Genomic DNA, 14,549 nt, shown 5'->3' with positions numbered 1-14,549 from the left:
ACCGCCAGTATGGCCACAGGAGGATTTCCGCCCTTCTTGTGGCAGAAATCTGGCTGTGGTCATAATTGGGCAGACCGCTGTTAGTTGTGGCGATGATTTTTTGCCAGCTGTCGCCGCGGCGGTAGGCGGCACTTACCGGCAATCTTAAAATGAGGACCATGATGCTTTATTTAGAGTTTGGCAGACAGGATACTCTGCCAAAATGTACGTATTTAGAGTGCAATTGACTTATTTTAAATCGTGCCAGTCAAACTTTAAATAAGGTTTGTTGTTCCTTAATTCATTTTGGGCACTTTTTATCCTCCTGCACATGCTACCAGGTTTATCGCCACACTCGAACAATTCATGAATGGTATGCATTGATTGTCAGCTTTTATTTTTTTTTTATTTTTTTTTTAACAATTATCAGTCTTAGCAAATTTTACAAGAGCTGCAGGCTGTTTTTTTTTTTTTTTTTTTTTTACATGACAAAACAATTTAATATAACAGAAACAGAAATATAACTTCAGGTTCCTATGTGCCAATGTGATAAGTAAAAATGTACTAAGAGTAAGTGAGATTCCTGGTATGTAAACTATTAATTTTAAGTTTGAATAGTTTACTGTACTGACGTCAATGCTTAAACTATATGTTGTTTACTCCTACATATGTTTTTCTTTTTTTTAAATGATTCTTAAGCGCTCATGCTGAATTATTCATAACAATTATTGTGAACCTCGTATGCGAATGCCATGCCATGTTTTTGAGTGATTGAGGAATCCCAGTTATAATAGCCGGTAGGTGGCTTACGAAGAATGTGTTGAGTGTGGGTTGATGGCTTAAATTAAAGTTGCATACCAGTCAGGTAAGTGCCTTAGTAAGAGTGGAAATGGTGACTGCACTGTGAGTCTTCCCAACTGAGCTGACAATATTGCAATAAGTGTTCAGTAATAAAGCTCACTGACTAAGCAGCATATGGAAATTTACAATACCATTCTCAGAATTCTCAGAATGCCATAGTTCAAAAGTTACAGCATGTTTCTGAGGGGTGCACAAGTATTAACATGTTTTTTAAAACTTTATTTATATTCCCAACAAACATATGCATTGTTGTCGATATCATAGACTGGTTATAATCACCTTAAACAGCAGGATCAGGTGGGTAAAGAAATAGTGTATGCTGGAACTGTAAGGGGTACATTATGGCAGGACAGCACAACGTCAAAGCTAGTTACTAGAAGGTTGTCTTCTCAGGGAGGCAACACAGGATCAAAAGGGGGTGGCTTTCAGATATTTTAGTAGTCGATATTCTGAGTATGATATTGTGGCATCACTCAATATTAAAACATGCATCTGGGTGGCCACTACTAGTAAGTCTGCAAGGCGTGGCCAGTATTGTGGCTGTCTCTGATGTGGTCACTACAGCAACATTAGTAGCTCAGAAGTATTTTAATTGATGAGAAGCAGTTTGAGACCACTGTTCTATTACTTATATCCTTACATTTCTATAGGGCCGTAAAACCTTTAACATAAGCATGCTAAATAATGATCAAAGGTAAGTAGAACAAAGATCACCATGTTAGATATTTCTATACGTTTCCACTTACTTCATAACTGTGCTCCTCTTTACAAAGCTTTCCTAAGGACATCTGTGTTTTCACCCGGCGAACAGCACATTCCTTGTCTGAAAGACCGTCTGACTGCATTGAGATCTCAATAGGGATCTCCGGGGTCTGGGAGAGCATGTCTTCTAGTTTATCAGCAAATTGTTCCTTAGTCCCATGTGCCAAGTCATCAGGGCTGTTTGAGTGGTCACTTGTGTTCCCTTCCTCTCCATCAGATGCAGACACATTTTCTGAGCTGAAAGTAGAGTAGGATTGACATGTTCTCATATAACGAGGAGGCCTGATAGTGGAAAAAAACATATAATGCAAACAATTGTTAATCAAACATCACAACAGATTGTGTTAATTACTATTATGAAAGTAATATTAAGCCTGTTTGTCTAATAAAAAAATAATTTCATTCACTGGCTGAATGAATTCAGTATGTAGCTAGGATTTAATCCCTTAACTACACAAATCAACTAGCTAGTTAACAAATAAAGTGAATCCCTGTGTATTAAAATTAAAAGTGAATCCATGTGCATTAAAATTATACTTAAAACAAATATCCGGTGTAGTATAACTGAGTTTCGCTTCTCTTCATTTCTGACAAAAGTAAACATGCCACAAATCAAGCACAGAAGCCATGCCAAAATTAATTTTAACCAGTCCAGAGTAAACTAAAATATGTCTCTATTGGTGAGTTAAGATGTTTTAAGGAATGGCCATAGTGGACAAGTGACCATGGCCTGCACCTTCTAAGGGGTCCACTGATGGTGAGATATTCCTCAGTTTTTCTCACTCTCTCTGACCTCTACTAAGTTATCTATAAGATCCTTCTTTCCGCACTCTTCCTGCCTCAGCCTTTCACTATGTTTCTCTACCCACTGAAATTTTAAGGATTTCTCAGGCTCAGGACAAGCCACTTTTCAGCTGTTTCTGTTTAAGTATAATATTGTTGCACATCGTGCAGGCTTGACAAGATAGGTAATAAAATTCAATATCGCGCAGAACAAGAGCCACCAAAATCCTTCATCTGGCACCGGTTAACACTGATCCTGTAACTCGTAAATTACTTGGTATCAGTCTACCCTCTCCTCAATGAGCAGGTTGCACAAAATGAGGGAGTGATCAAACTTCCCAAATGATGCAACTGAGACAGACTTACAAAAATCAGTTGAAAATAGTTTTGGCATATTAGCATCTAAAGGAATAAGTCACCAGACTATCTCAGCCTAAAAACACAGAAAATGGGAGGTGGAAACAACAGTGACTCTGGGACTGAAGGAGGAGTAGGTGTCTTTCGGTTGATTAGGAAAAAGGATATATCAAGATGATACTGTAAACTAAATTTTACCTCTAATGATTCATAGAGCCAATATAGTCACATATGGTCTAACACACACTTAAATGCCTTAATGTGTCCCTGCAAAGGCATAACTCATTAAATTGGAAAGGAAACTTGAAGGGCCTGGTTGACTATTGCAGAGATTGTTTTTAGCTTTAAATATTTTACTATGGAATTGTGGAAAATTACAGTTGTTGCTTATTTCATTACAGAAAGTGTGGTACAATGAATTATGAAAAGGCACCAAAAGTACTGATATTAGAAATATCTATCAAATTCTACAATATAAAGCAATAAGAAAATGTCAGAAAGCTTATCGATCGATCTGTCACTTGTGGAGCTGAACCGCTACCACAAAGGATGTCCTGGCGCCAGCAGATACTGACAACAAAGACATGGTTCCCAGAAAGATCCTTGGTACTTTCTGGGGCACTCTTTAGTTCTTGAGCTAGATTTTCACTTGATAAATACCAATAAATACATAAAAACCTACATATGTGGTGTAAAGAGCCACCTTTTCGGGGCATCCCCAAACAGTAAAAGACTAGGAAGGAGTTGAATAGACAGAGTAGATTCCAGTACTTTTAGATACCAACAGGAAAAATATTTTTGCTCATACAGACACTGTTTATTTATAAGAGAAAGTAGTACATTTAGAGTGCATTGTTCAAAACCTGTGGACTGTGTGTTAACTAACCTTGACTAGTCTTCAAATAGGCAGCAGTGATTACTCAAACTACTAGTGGCTGAGAGAGGAGGTACGTGATTAGCACTAAGCATAACAAATAAGATTACTTATTTTCTTACTCCTTTTGTTATCAGAATGTAACATTTTTATGTCAGACATGTAATTTGATTCTTGTGGTGGACAAAAGTGTTTCATTGGTTGGTGCTGGTCAATGTCAATGGCCTTTAAATGTAGGTGTCAAAATAAGTTTGGGTTCCAGTTGAGATAGAAGAGCAGGTGTAATACATATGGAAAAGTGTTTTTAATATTGCATTTTGAAGTGGAACCAAATAATAACATTCTTCTGCTCACCATGCCACCTCAGTTTGGACCCAGCCATATGCAAATCAGTGTTGACCCTGCTCCTCGCAGCAGCAGTCCATCCCAAACTGCCAAGCCAAGTAATCTAGGGTGAAACTTGGGTTGCTTGTATTTCGGTTCAGGGAGGACCTGGCTTGGCAGTTCTGGCTGGACTGTACCCATTAGGAGCATGGTCAACACTGCCATTTAGGGCCCTGGGGCCCATTCCCTGGGGTATGGTATATTTAAGGGGAGGGAGATGAACGCCCCCAGAGCTGTTTTCATCCCCGGGACACCCCATCCCTGGGGCCCAATCTATTTGATAAGGGCGGCTCCCTCCTCCAAGCTTCTCAGGCGCTGGGGACACCATCTGCCAGGCTCTGGGAAGGGGCGTCTGGCCCCTCTCCCTGACCTTCAGGAGAGCCTGGGGCTCCCATCCCAGGGCAGCCAATATGTTAATTTATTGTAGGGGTTCCAGACTCTATCCCCAAGTCATAGACCAGTCTCGGGGACTCCATGCACATGGTCTGATCAAAGAAGTGTCCCAACGACCCATTCCTGGGACACTGTTGTTCTGTACCTGAGAGAGGACGGGCAGTAAAAAAAGAAATGTTTATTTCCTGCTCCACTCTCCCGGCAGAGAACACAACTTTGGTCCTGTCCACCAACTATGGATGCTGGCTGGGGAGCCACCAATCGCCGCAGAGGTCTTGAGGATCCCTCTGTGGTCCTTAAAACCTGGCCATGTTATGGGTGCCCCAATGGCATCTGCTTTAAAATAATAGCCAGGTCACCAAGTATGGGTGCTGGCTGCATAGCCGGCAGGAGTTGCTGGGCACTGGAGCCTCCTACCCCCCGAAAGTATAAAATATAAGGTTTGGGATTCCAGGGTGGGACCCGGACACCCAAAATTAAATTTAAAAAAAATAGAGAGAAGAATAAATGAACAGCAGGAGCCGCTTATTTGTTATTCAATGATTCTGGATCCTGTTGGTACCCCTAAAGGGCCATGGTCAAGCATTTTCTTTTAATATTGTGGAGGACTGCACAGAGAGCAGCAACACTAGAAAAAATACAGTTTGTCTCCTTGGTCATTGAATCCATTATCCCAGGCAGAGCAACCCATCGGCCTAACTCTAAACCAGGCCCATAGTTGGCGTGCACAGAGGGATGGGGGGTGAGGGGAGGTCTGCGTCCCACCTTACGCTATGCATGGCAATGAACATTTTGCTTAAAACAAAATAATAAAAAATAAAAATCAGGGAGTCAGTGAAAAAAGATTAAAGTGATGTTATAGTGTAATAATAGCTTAATTTAAATTAAAAGAATTAGAAATTCACTAAAAAGAACAAAAGTTAAAGGCAACCCTTAGTTAGGTGAAAATGTCAGTTATAACATAGCATATTAGACTGGGAAAACCACTTAAATTCAATTAGTCAGTTATGGTTATCTCAAATAGCTTATGGTTTCTTTACAGAATGAATTATACTTATGCCCTCATCATGCATTGCTAAATATCTTAATTTATTAATTACCTCGGGTATGATATGTTCTATGACATCATTGATAACAGAAATATCTGAAAAAACATCTTTAAAAAGACTGCTACTCCCTAAAGTTCCACTGGAGAAACACCACCAAAAGGTGAGCAGATTTAGAGTGTCAGTGTTGTTGTAGTAGAATGCTCCATATAAGCTGCTGTTGTCCACCCAAACCTTGGGTAACCTGCTTTTTTCCCACAATTTATGCAGCACTGCAAGCCTGAAAAGGTATTGTAAGTATGAAGTATCAAATACTGTGTTGTTACTATTTTTAATGGGAGGTAAAGCCCCCCTCAAAATGTTTCATCTTTACCTATATATTATTGCGCTCTCTCTTTATATGTAATATACACCATTAGCACTTCTTACTACAAAATACAATTCACAAATCTTTGGGTGGAAATCTCCACCTCTCATATTTTCTATGGAGTGATCTGCGCAAATGTAAGTTTACTACTTAGTAGTAAATTTAAGATGGACTGGGTGAGAGTGCTGGGAAATTGAGGAATATCTACTACTAAATGTGCAGGGTTTATAAAAGGGGCAAGGAGGGGTTTAGGGAGTGGCATGCTAATATAAACACACACCCACAATAGAGTAAGATCACTGCTATTCAGGAACTGTACTTCGATGGTTAACACATCCTTACAGGCGACAAAAAAAATTCAAAATATACTCCAGCCCAGCCTGTGAGTAAAATAATGGAGACAGGGACTTCAGGTAACACTGCATAGAAAAACAATATTAAAATAATTACATTATTTTGACTTTTGAATATATATATATATATATATACCTCGATATGCAAAATTAATAATTAACTATTTTATTTGTTTACAAATTAATAATCAACTTATTTTAAAAATGTAATTACATTTTTAAACTTTCATTAAAAATGATCATGTAATTTATATAAACAGAACCTCTAAATACATTGATTAAATATTGATGAAATGAACCTGCTATGTTGTGTGGTTTTATTTTATCTAAATATTTACATTTTGAAAATAAGTTAATATATTGAATTATTCAGTAAACGTTTACTATGAAAATGTAATGTGCTCTAACATCTTATTAGTTCTAAGGTAAGAATAATTATTTTAATGTATTTTACTTTCACAATAAAATAAATAAAATATTTTTAGAAAATGAGAGATCTCCTCATCGGTAGTGGAAATCTCCACCTATAAGTGAAATGCTACTAGTTGTAAGCTTGCAATATGGCTTCATCCACTGGTTTCAAGGGTGAAGATGCAAGTCTACATTTTGCACTAAATTTACACTCAAAATGGTGATGAGACAAGAGCAGTAATTTACTTCTAAGTGTAAGTCATATTATCACAAAACAAAATTTTGTCTTTAGATTGGCAGGAATGTTCTAGTTCAAAATGTTTCTTTATTTTTGAGTTCACATTTCACAAATGTATAGGAAAAAAGAGCAAAGAAAGATCTGTTTCTCATAAAAGTCAAGGATGTTTTCCCTTAAATAACAGCCAGGTGTAGATAACCTAGGTGAAACACACAATCTTTTTTTTTAATGGATTACCAATTAAGGCCACAAAACATATTCTAAATTGTAGTTCCCATCAAGATCTTTGGTCCATACCCCTGGAACCCCTGAATCATTAGAATTCTATAAAGTGTATGACTAATTACCAAAAGCAGTAAAAAATACAGCTGTACCGAGATTACCACTTCAATAAGCAATAGTATCTCCAACAGCATACCACTGTTGACCAGAACCTCCATCATTAGATATACAGCCAGCAGTGTAACATATTTTATCGGCAGCTAAACTAATGCCATGGGGGAAAGTATCTGAGGGCAAAAATGAAATGGTAGTATTAAAAATTAAAAAAAAATGCATTGGCAACAGCATAATTTGTTATGTCGACAAGGATAGGGTTCATTGCTCCACAAGCCACTCATTCGTCAAAACACAAGGGTTTATAGACTACATCAAAACAATTTTTTCCCTAATTATCATAAATTTTGTGTTTGTGTTCTGTGAATGCAATAGTAATAAAAATTTAGTGCACATTTTTTATCAGCAGTAAACTAGCAAAGTAAACTTTACAGCAGGACAGTAACTTTGTCTTCTGTTGTTAGTGCCGTTTTACCACCAGAAGTAAGGAAAATGTTACTTACCAGTATCTGTTCGTGGCACGTAGTGCTGTAGATTCAAATGCTGTGCATAAGCTCACCATCTAGTGTTGGGTTCAGAGTAGTACAACTTGTTTTTTGAAAAAAGAAATGTCGACTCACTGGATTGAGTGACTCCTCCTCTCTGTAATACTGCGCATGGGTACTAGTCCTTTGCTAAGGATTGTTTGTCCGCAGGCGGGAGAGTGAAGTAGTGAAAAATATACAGTAAGATAGAAAATATGTCCATGCAATGTATTTACATATGTAATTTTATATATATAAGTTTAATTGCACCCTGTACACACTTTCGGGGAGGAGGGAGGGTGCATGTGAATCTCAGCACTACATGCCACGAACAGATGTCTACTGGTAAGTAACATTTTCAGTTCAATGGCATGTATAGCTGTAGATACACATGCTGTGCATAGACTGTAAAGTGTTTCCTCCATAAATTGGTGGCTAGTGTGCAGGGGTTGCAATTGTCTGAAAAAGTGTTTTAAGTACAGCTTGTCCAACATCTGCTTGTTGCCTGGCAAAGACATCTACACAATAATGTTTAGTAAACATGTGTGGTGTAGACCATGTTGCTGCCTTACAAATGTCTGCTATAGGTATGTTACGTAAGAAGGCCATAGATGCACCTTTTTTACTAGTGGAATGTGCTCTAGGTGGTACAGGTAATTGTCGCCTAGCTTTAGTATAGCAAGTTTGAATGCATTTGAATATCCATTTTGCTATAGTTGATTTAGATATAGGATCTCCTTTATGTGATACTGAGAAAGCCACAAAAAGTTGTTTTGTTTTTCTAAAAGCTTTTTTTCTGTCTATATAATACATAAGCGCTTTTAACATCTAGAGCTCTTTCTGCCACTGATTCTGGTTTTGGGAAGAAAACTGGCAATTCTATTGTTTGATTAATATGAAATTGCTAAATGACTTTTGGAAGAAATGTTGGATTTGTTCTTAATACAATCTTTCCTTTATGAACTTGAAAGAAAGGTTCTTCAAAAATTAATGACTGAATCTCACTGACACACCTAAGAGAGGTAATAGCAATTAAAATGCTACTTTCCATAAAAGGAATTGTAGGGGGCAGGAGTGAAGTGGCTCAAATGGTGGAGCCATGAGTCTTGTGAGTACAATGTTTAGATTCCAAGATGGAGCTGGAGGAATCCTTGGTGGAATTATTATTTTTAGTCCTTCCATAAATGCTTTGATAACTAGATTCCTAAACAAAAACATATGTTGGTTATTTTGCAGAATTGCAGCTATGGCTGCTAGCTGTAAACTAATAGATGTGTATGCTAATTTTGCCTTTTGTAAATATAATACATATTGTACAATGTCCTGTACTGTTGGTTGAAGAGGGTTAATGTTTTTTTGTTTAAGAGTAACAAACAAAATGTTTCCATTTTGCTGCATAGCACTGTCTAGTGGTAGGTTTGCCTACTTGTTTAAGAATATCCATACATTCCTGTGGTAAATGTAAATATCCAAATTCTATGACTTCAGGAGCCATATCACTAGGTTGAGTGATTTTGGATTTGGATGTCTTATCTGTCCCTGTTTTTGTGTCAGAATATCTGGATTGTTGGGAAGCTTTTGATGAGGAACAAGCAAGAGTTCCAGAAGTGTTGTGTACCATGATTGACATGCCCATGTAGGGGCCACAAACATCATGCTGAGGGAAGATTGTTTTATCTTCCATACTAGGAATGGTAAGAGTGTGGGGTGGGGGGGGGGGGGAGGGAGCGTAACCAAATATCCCTGACCAACTCATCCATAGAGCATTGCCCTTGGACTGAGGGTGTAGGTACTTGGAGGCAAAATTGTGGCATTTTTTGTTTTGAGTTTTTGCAAACAGATCTATTTGGGATGTTCCCCGTTTTGTGAAGTACTGTTGAAGGACTTGTGGGTGGAGTTCCCACTCGTGTGTTTGTTGATGCATCTTGCTTAGCAGGTCTGCTAAGTGGTTGATTGTCCCTGGAAGATATTGTGCCACTATGTGAATGTGGTGGCGAATCACCCATTTCCATAGTGTTTGTGCTAGGTGGGAAAGTTGTTGAGATTGTGTCCCCACATGTTTTTGAAGAAAGTACATGGCAGTCATGTTGTCCGTACGTATCAACACTGTTTTGTGTTGCAATTGTGAAAGGAATGCTTTCATTGCCAAGAGTATAGCTTCCAGAGGAGTATCGTCCCATATTCCCTGAACTGTTGGGTTGAGGAGATGAGCTCTCCAACCAGTGTTTGAGAAATCTATTGTGAGAGTAATCTGAGGCACAGGGAATACAACGTGCTGCCCCTTCACAAGGTTTGTGGTATTCCACCAATGTAGAGACAGATTAAGTTTGGCGGTCCAACAACACTAGATCTTCCATTTGACCCTGTGCCTGAGACCACTGACGAGAGAGACGCTGTTGAAGAGGACGCATATGAAGTCTGGCATGAGGCACTATGGCAATACAAGACACCATCACTCCTAACAGTTTCATAACCGTTCTTACTGTGTATGTTTGGTTCTGTTTTAATGTTGCAATTATTGTCTGAAAAGCATGGACTCTGTTTTGGTTGGGAAAGGCTATTCCTAATTGTGTATTGTGTAACTGAGTCGAATATAAAGGAATACGTATTCATAAACAATTCCAACGACATTAGAAAGATGGAAAGAATCCTGTTTTAGGCTGTTTGGAGCCAAGAACTCTGAGTGAGAGGAACACACATCGGAACCTGACGGCAGAGAAAAACAATGTAACAAAGGACTCGATGCCCACTCACAGTATTACCAAGCGGAGAAGTCATTCGATCCTGTGACTCAAAAACTTCTTCAAACAAAAACAAGTTGTACTATTCTGAACCCAACACTAGATGACAACCTTAAGCGCAGCACATGTATCTACAGCTACACATGCCATCGAACATAGTACTTACTGCTGGTGTTACTTCTTCCAGACCCTATCTGCAATGGTGGTTGATCTAAGAAAACAAAATATGCATCTAGGCAATAGTTTACTAAATATGTTAATGCTTTATTTTAAATGCAATGCAATCTTGAAAGATTTGCTTCCTTTAAGATACGAGGGAGCACACTATTTTTACTTCCATGTTTGGTTTAGCAACTGCAAGTAAGTATTAGGCAAGCACAAGTTATAAATTAATTTTGATTTAAGAATTAAACAAAATTATTTTTGAAGAATGCAAGTAGTCACTTGATTAAAATGAACAGCGAATAAAGGTGGTGGCCTTCTATCTCACAATTATGCTACAATGTTGCTCTTATTGTTAACATTCAATATAATTTGCCAAAGTTTACACCATGTTGTGTACACAACTATTTTATAAGTTCTTGGGAGAGTGTATACCATCATTGAAGAATTATATTTATAATGGTTCTTATTTGCAGTGCACATAATTTCATGTTATATTTTACCTGTGTCGCCTAGGAAATTCCACTTCACTGTCCACTTCTCCCTCCTCTTCTTCGGATGACTCATCCCCATGCTACCAAGAGTAAGGAAGAAACCAAGATGCATATCCATTACATATGGTTTGTATACATTACGTATATGCCAAAGAACTACTTCAACAGAACAGGCAGAAAGCCACTCATCATGGCACTGGGTAATGTGATCCACTTGATTCTGCAACCAGTGGAGGTTAGTTTTCACACGAGAGATATTTCAGTGTCTCAGATTTTCTTAAGGTTGGGTTGACCATGAATAGGCAATCCTTAATCTCTCACTAAGGGACTCAACAACTGCAATAGTTTTAGCTTAAAGTTTTTTTTATGAATACATTTTTTTTTTACTTTGTGTGAAACAGACTTGTCTGCAAGTCTGGATCAGATGGCTAGATTCAGAGGCTATGTGGATTGAGCCTACTTTAAAGTGGATGCTCTTAAACCAGTGGTTCTTAACCTTTTAACTTCTACGGACCCCTACTTAATCATTACCGGGTACCCCCCCATTGACCCATTGAAATATTCTTGGAATTGGGGACCCCCACTGAGTTATTACTGGGAGCTGGAGAATTTGGCCTAGGCATTTCCAATGATTTGATCCACTAACGATAAACAAACTGTACAGAAACAAGCATTCATCAAACAAATACACAAATGACAAAATAATGTATTAAATTCACAACCAAATATAACAAAAATCTAAATTGTAGTATTAATAGGAGGGGTTGGACTGTTTCTAACTTCAGTTGAGGCCACTCATCGTCCATACTCTATTCTGTCTGATGCACTTGCACTGCTCCCAGAAATCAATCTGTGGATGCTATACTAATGCCTCCATTTTCAAATTTCTTCAAGTTTACAGAACACTTTAAACTTTGAAATTGTACACGTAGCTTCTTTATTTATATACAATTTATTAATCAGTTAATATTATTTAATTTTCATTTTCAAAGTAATTGCAGACCCCTTGAGTAGGTTTCACAGACCCCCCGCGGGTCCCCAGACTACAGGTTGGGAATCACTTTCTTAAACAATAGGATTGTACCGCTTGCCCTCGTGTCATCAATCATGGATGGAGGAAAGAGTGCAATGCCTGTCACTGGGTCCGAGGTATTGAGGGTATTTCCTGAAAAAGATATCCAGCTACATATACACACCCAAGAGAACACTGCTCAAGGCAGTCAGCAGTGACACTGCTTTGCACACAATCAAATACTTTTGTTGCACAAAACAGACTAGTGCTCAGTTCAAAAATATATTTGCACTTGTACGTTTATCTCACACATGCAAATGGCTTGATCTAGGAGTTCAAGAATTTCACCTAGGATGAATGCAGTCACTTGTGGGTATTCACAATCCATTCTAATCCTGGAAACAGACATTTAGTAATGTCAAGTGCACCAGTGTTCTCTTTCCAGCACAGGAATTGAACACTGGTGGGGATATATGTTAAGGGGTTTCTTCGAAGGGAAACATTTTCCTTCCCAGCAACAGTAATAAAGTGCAATAACTAACAAGTCGTTTTCACATGCATATGCAACATTCTTCTAATGTGTATAAAAGGAACTGTCATGGAAACATGCAATTTTCAGGTTTCTATTAGTACCCCTGCAAAGGTTTATGAATTCCTGATCTGTAAATCTGTGCCTATACGAGGGTGTAAACCTTTGAGTTAAAATGTATGAATATGAATTGGACACAATGTTATGTGAATCTTGGGGATACCATTATCACTTTACAGAATGTATTTAAAGCGGTTCTCTGGAGTTTGAGGCCCGAACACTGTTTAATTTCCATCAGATCAGCTCCAGATACAACAGCCTTATTTGCTCCCTTATGTCATACATATCCTTCCTGCTTCAAGGAGTAGTTATCTCTTATTGAACCAGATAAAAGTCACCCCTTTGAGATAATAATACCTCAACATCCTACACATTCCAACAGGAGAACCGGCTTGGGAGCAGTCTAATCTGTAGGATGGGCATGTACTTGTTCATGTGGATTAGGTGATTTAAAAGGAGGCACCGCAGGAGTAAATGCCCCTAGGGAAACAAGAGTAGAGGGTCTCAAGTTAGAACTGAACGACTCTGGCATTTCAGTGACAAACAACTGTGCCATGAGGCATAATGCAAGGAAACTGGACCCATCACTCCTTGAAAGGTAGTAAAAGACACCCATCTTTTGGATGCAGCTGACAAAATAGGTATCATTTGTCTAGGGAACAGGTGTCTATGTCCCTACCTCAAATGGAAATCAGGAGAACTGAACACGGGACCTTTGGACAAGCATAATGGTAGTTAATGCCAGATACCGGACTCCATTGACAACCAATATAATGTCAAGAGGTAAATGTTGTGTTTCCAGAAGGCCAAAAACGGTCCGTGTTGAAATGTGTGAATATTCCTGAACAGAGAGGTTATTTGACTTACCTTGGAGTTGACTGTCATGTAGGAAACAATTGCTCGTTTGGGGTTTGGTCAAGTACCAGGAAAATGACTATCTAAAAGGCATTGTATTCAGAGTTTGAAGGCTTATTTTGACGTTTTAAAAAGTGGTGGTATGCATTTTTTGTAACTTCAGAGCACAGAAAGTCCTTTTAGAAAAATCTTCACCAAGCAAGTATTGGGGGACAATACACCCTGAATGGGTGAGATGGGTACCATGTGCGATGTTCCATGGTATGCCATGAAGTGCAATTAGAAGTGAACTTTCTAAGCCCGCAGACATGTCTAAACGGGAGAAAAAGCTACAATGCAACAAAAAAAGACTTAGCAAACATTCAGCCAACCACTGATCTTCCCCTCCATGAAAAGAGAGTAGGATGATTTCCAAATGAATGAGTTGCTAGAAAGTGAATTTTTATTCAACCTAGACCATACTATTCAGACATTACTTGATTTTAATAGTAAGGGTTTGAATGGGCAACTGTTGCTAATGTTTTAGATGTGTTGGCCTCTAATCACACCACCAAAGAGCTTCCATTTTGTCTACCTGGCAGGAACTTCTTCTGATCATCTGGAAAGGAAATACAATTTATCCACGTTTTAGAATTTCTACTAGTGGCATGCTTCAGTCTGCACTATTGGCTACAACGGCAACAGCTTCCTGAATGCCTGCATCAGTGACAGTGTATCAAAACCGGGATCTTTTAACTGAAATTTATTTTTTTTGCCCTGTGGTGTAAATTTTCAATGGTAAAATGTTGTAGAAGAGGAAGTTTGTGGAATCTCCAGCCGCTTGGAGGAAAAAGTAAGGGCTTCAGATGGTAAATTGTTTCAAGTAACATCAGCAAATTTCTGAGTACACATGTATGGCTAAAGGACGCTATGTTAATGCAAGCTATGATGCAGGGAATTGACTCCCAATTTGCAACGGTTGCTGCAAATCATACTAAAATGTGTTCAGCTCGTTTGAAAATTAGAGCATGGTCATGTCTTACAAAATA

General features: G+C 38.4%; 1 protein-coding gene across 2 annotated transcripts in view; it reads right to left on the bottom strand.

Moving 5' to 3' along the window:
• MAP3K13 (mitogen-activated protein kinase kinase kinase 13) overlaps positions 1 to 14,549 on the bottom strand; it is a 305,117-nt gene that overhangs the window by 15,931 nt on the left and 274,637 nt on the right. For both annotated transcript variants that reach the window (XM_069225803.1, XM_069225804.1), the window contains exons 12-13: positions 11,075 to 11,145; positions 1,587 to 1,884 (exon numbers count right to left, since the gene is read on the bottom strand). In XM_069225803.1, the coding sequence (XP_069081904.1) occupies positions 1,587 to 1,884; positions 11,075 to 11,145 (369 nt within the window). The remainder of the gene's footprint in view (positions 1 to 1,586; positions 1,885 to 11,074; positions 11,146 to 14,549) is intronic.

Source organism: Pleurodeles waltl, chromosome 3_1, assembly GCF_031143425.1.
Source record: "Pleurodeles waltl isolate 20211129_DDA chromosome 3_1, aPleWal1.hap1.20221129, whole genome shotgun sequence".
Taxonomy (NCBI): domain Eukaryota; kingdom Metazoa; phylum Chordata; class Amphibia; order Caudata; family Salamandridae; genus Pleurodeles; species Pleurodeles waltl.
This window is presented reverse-complemented; position numbering and strand designations above follow the sequence as displayed.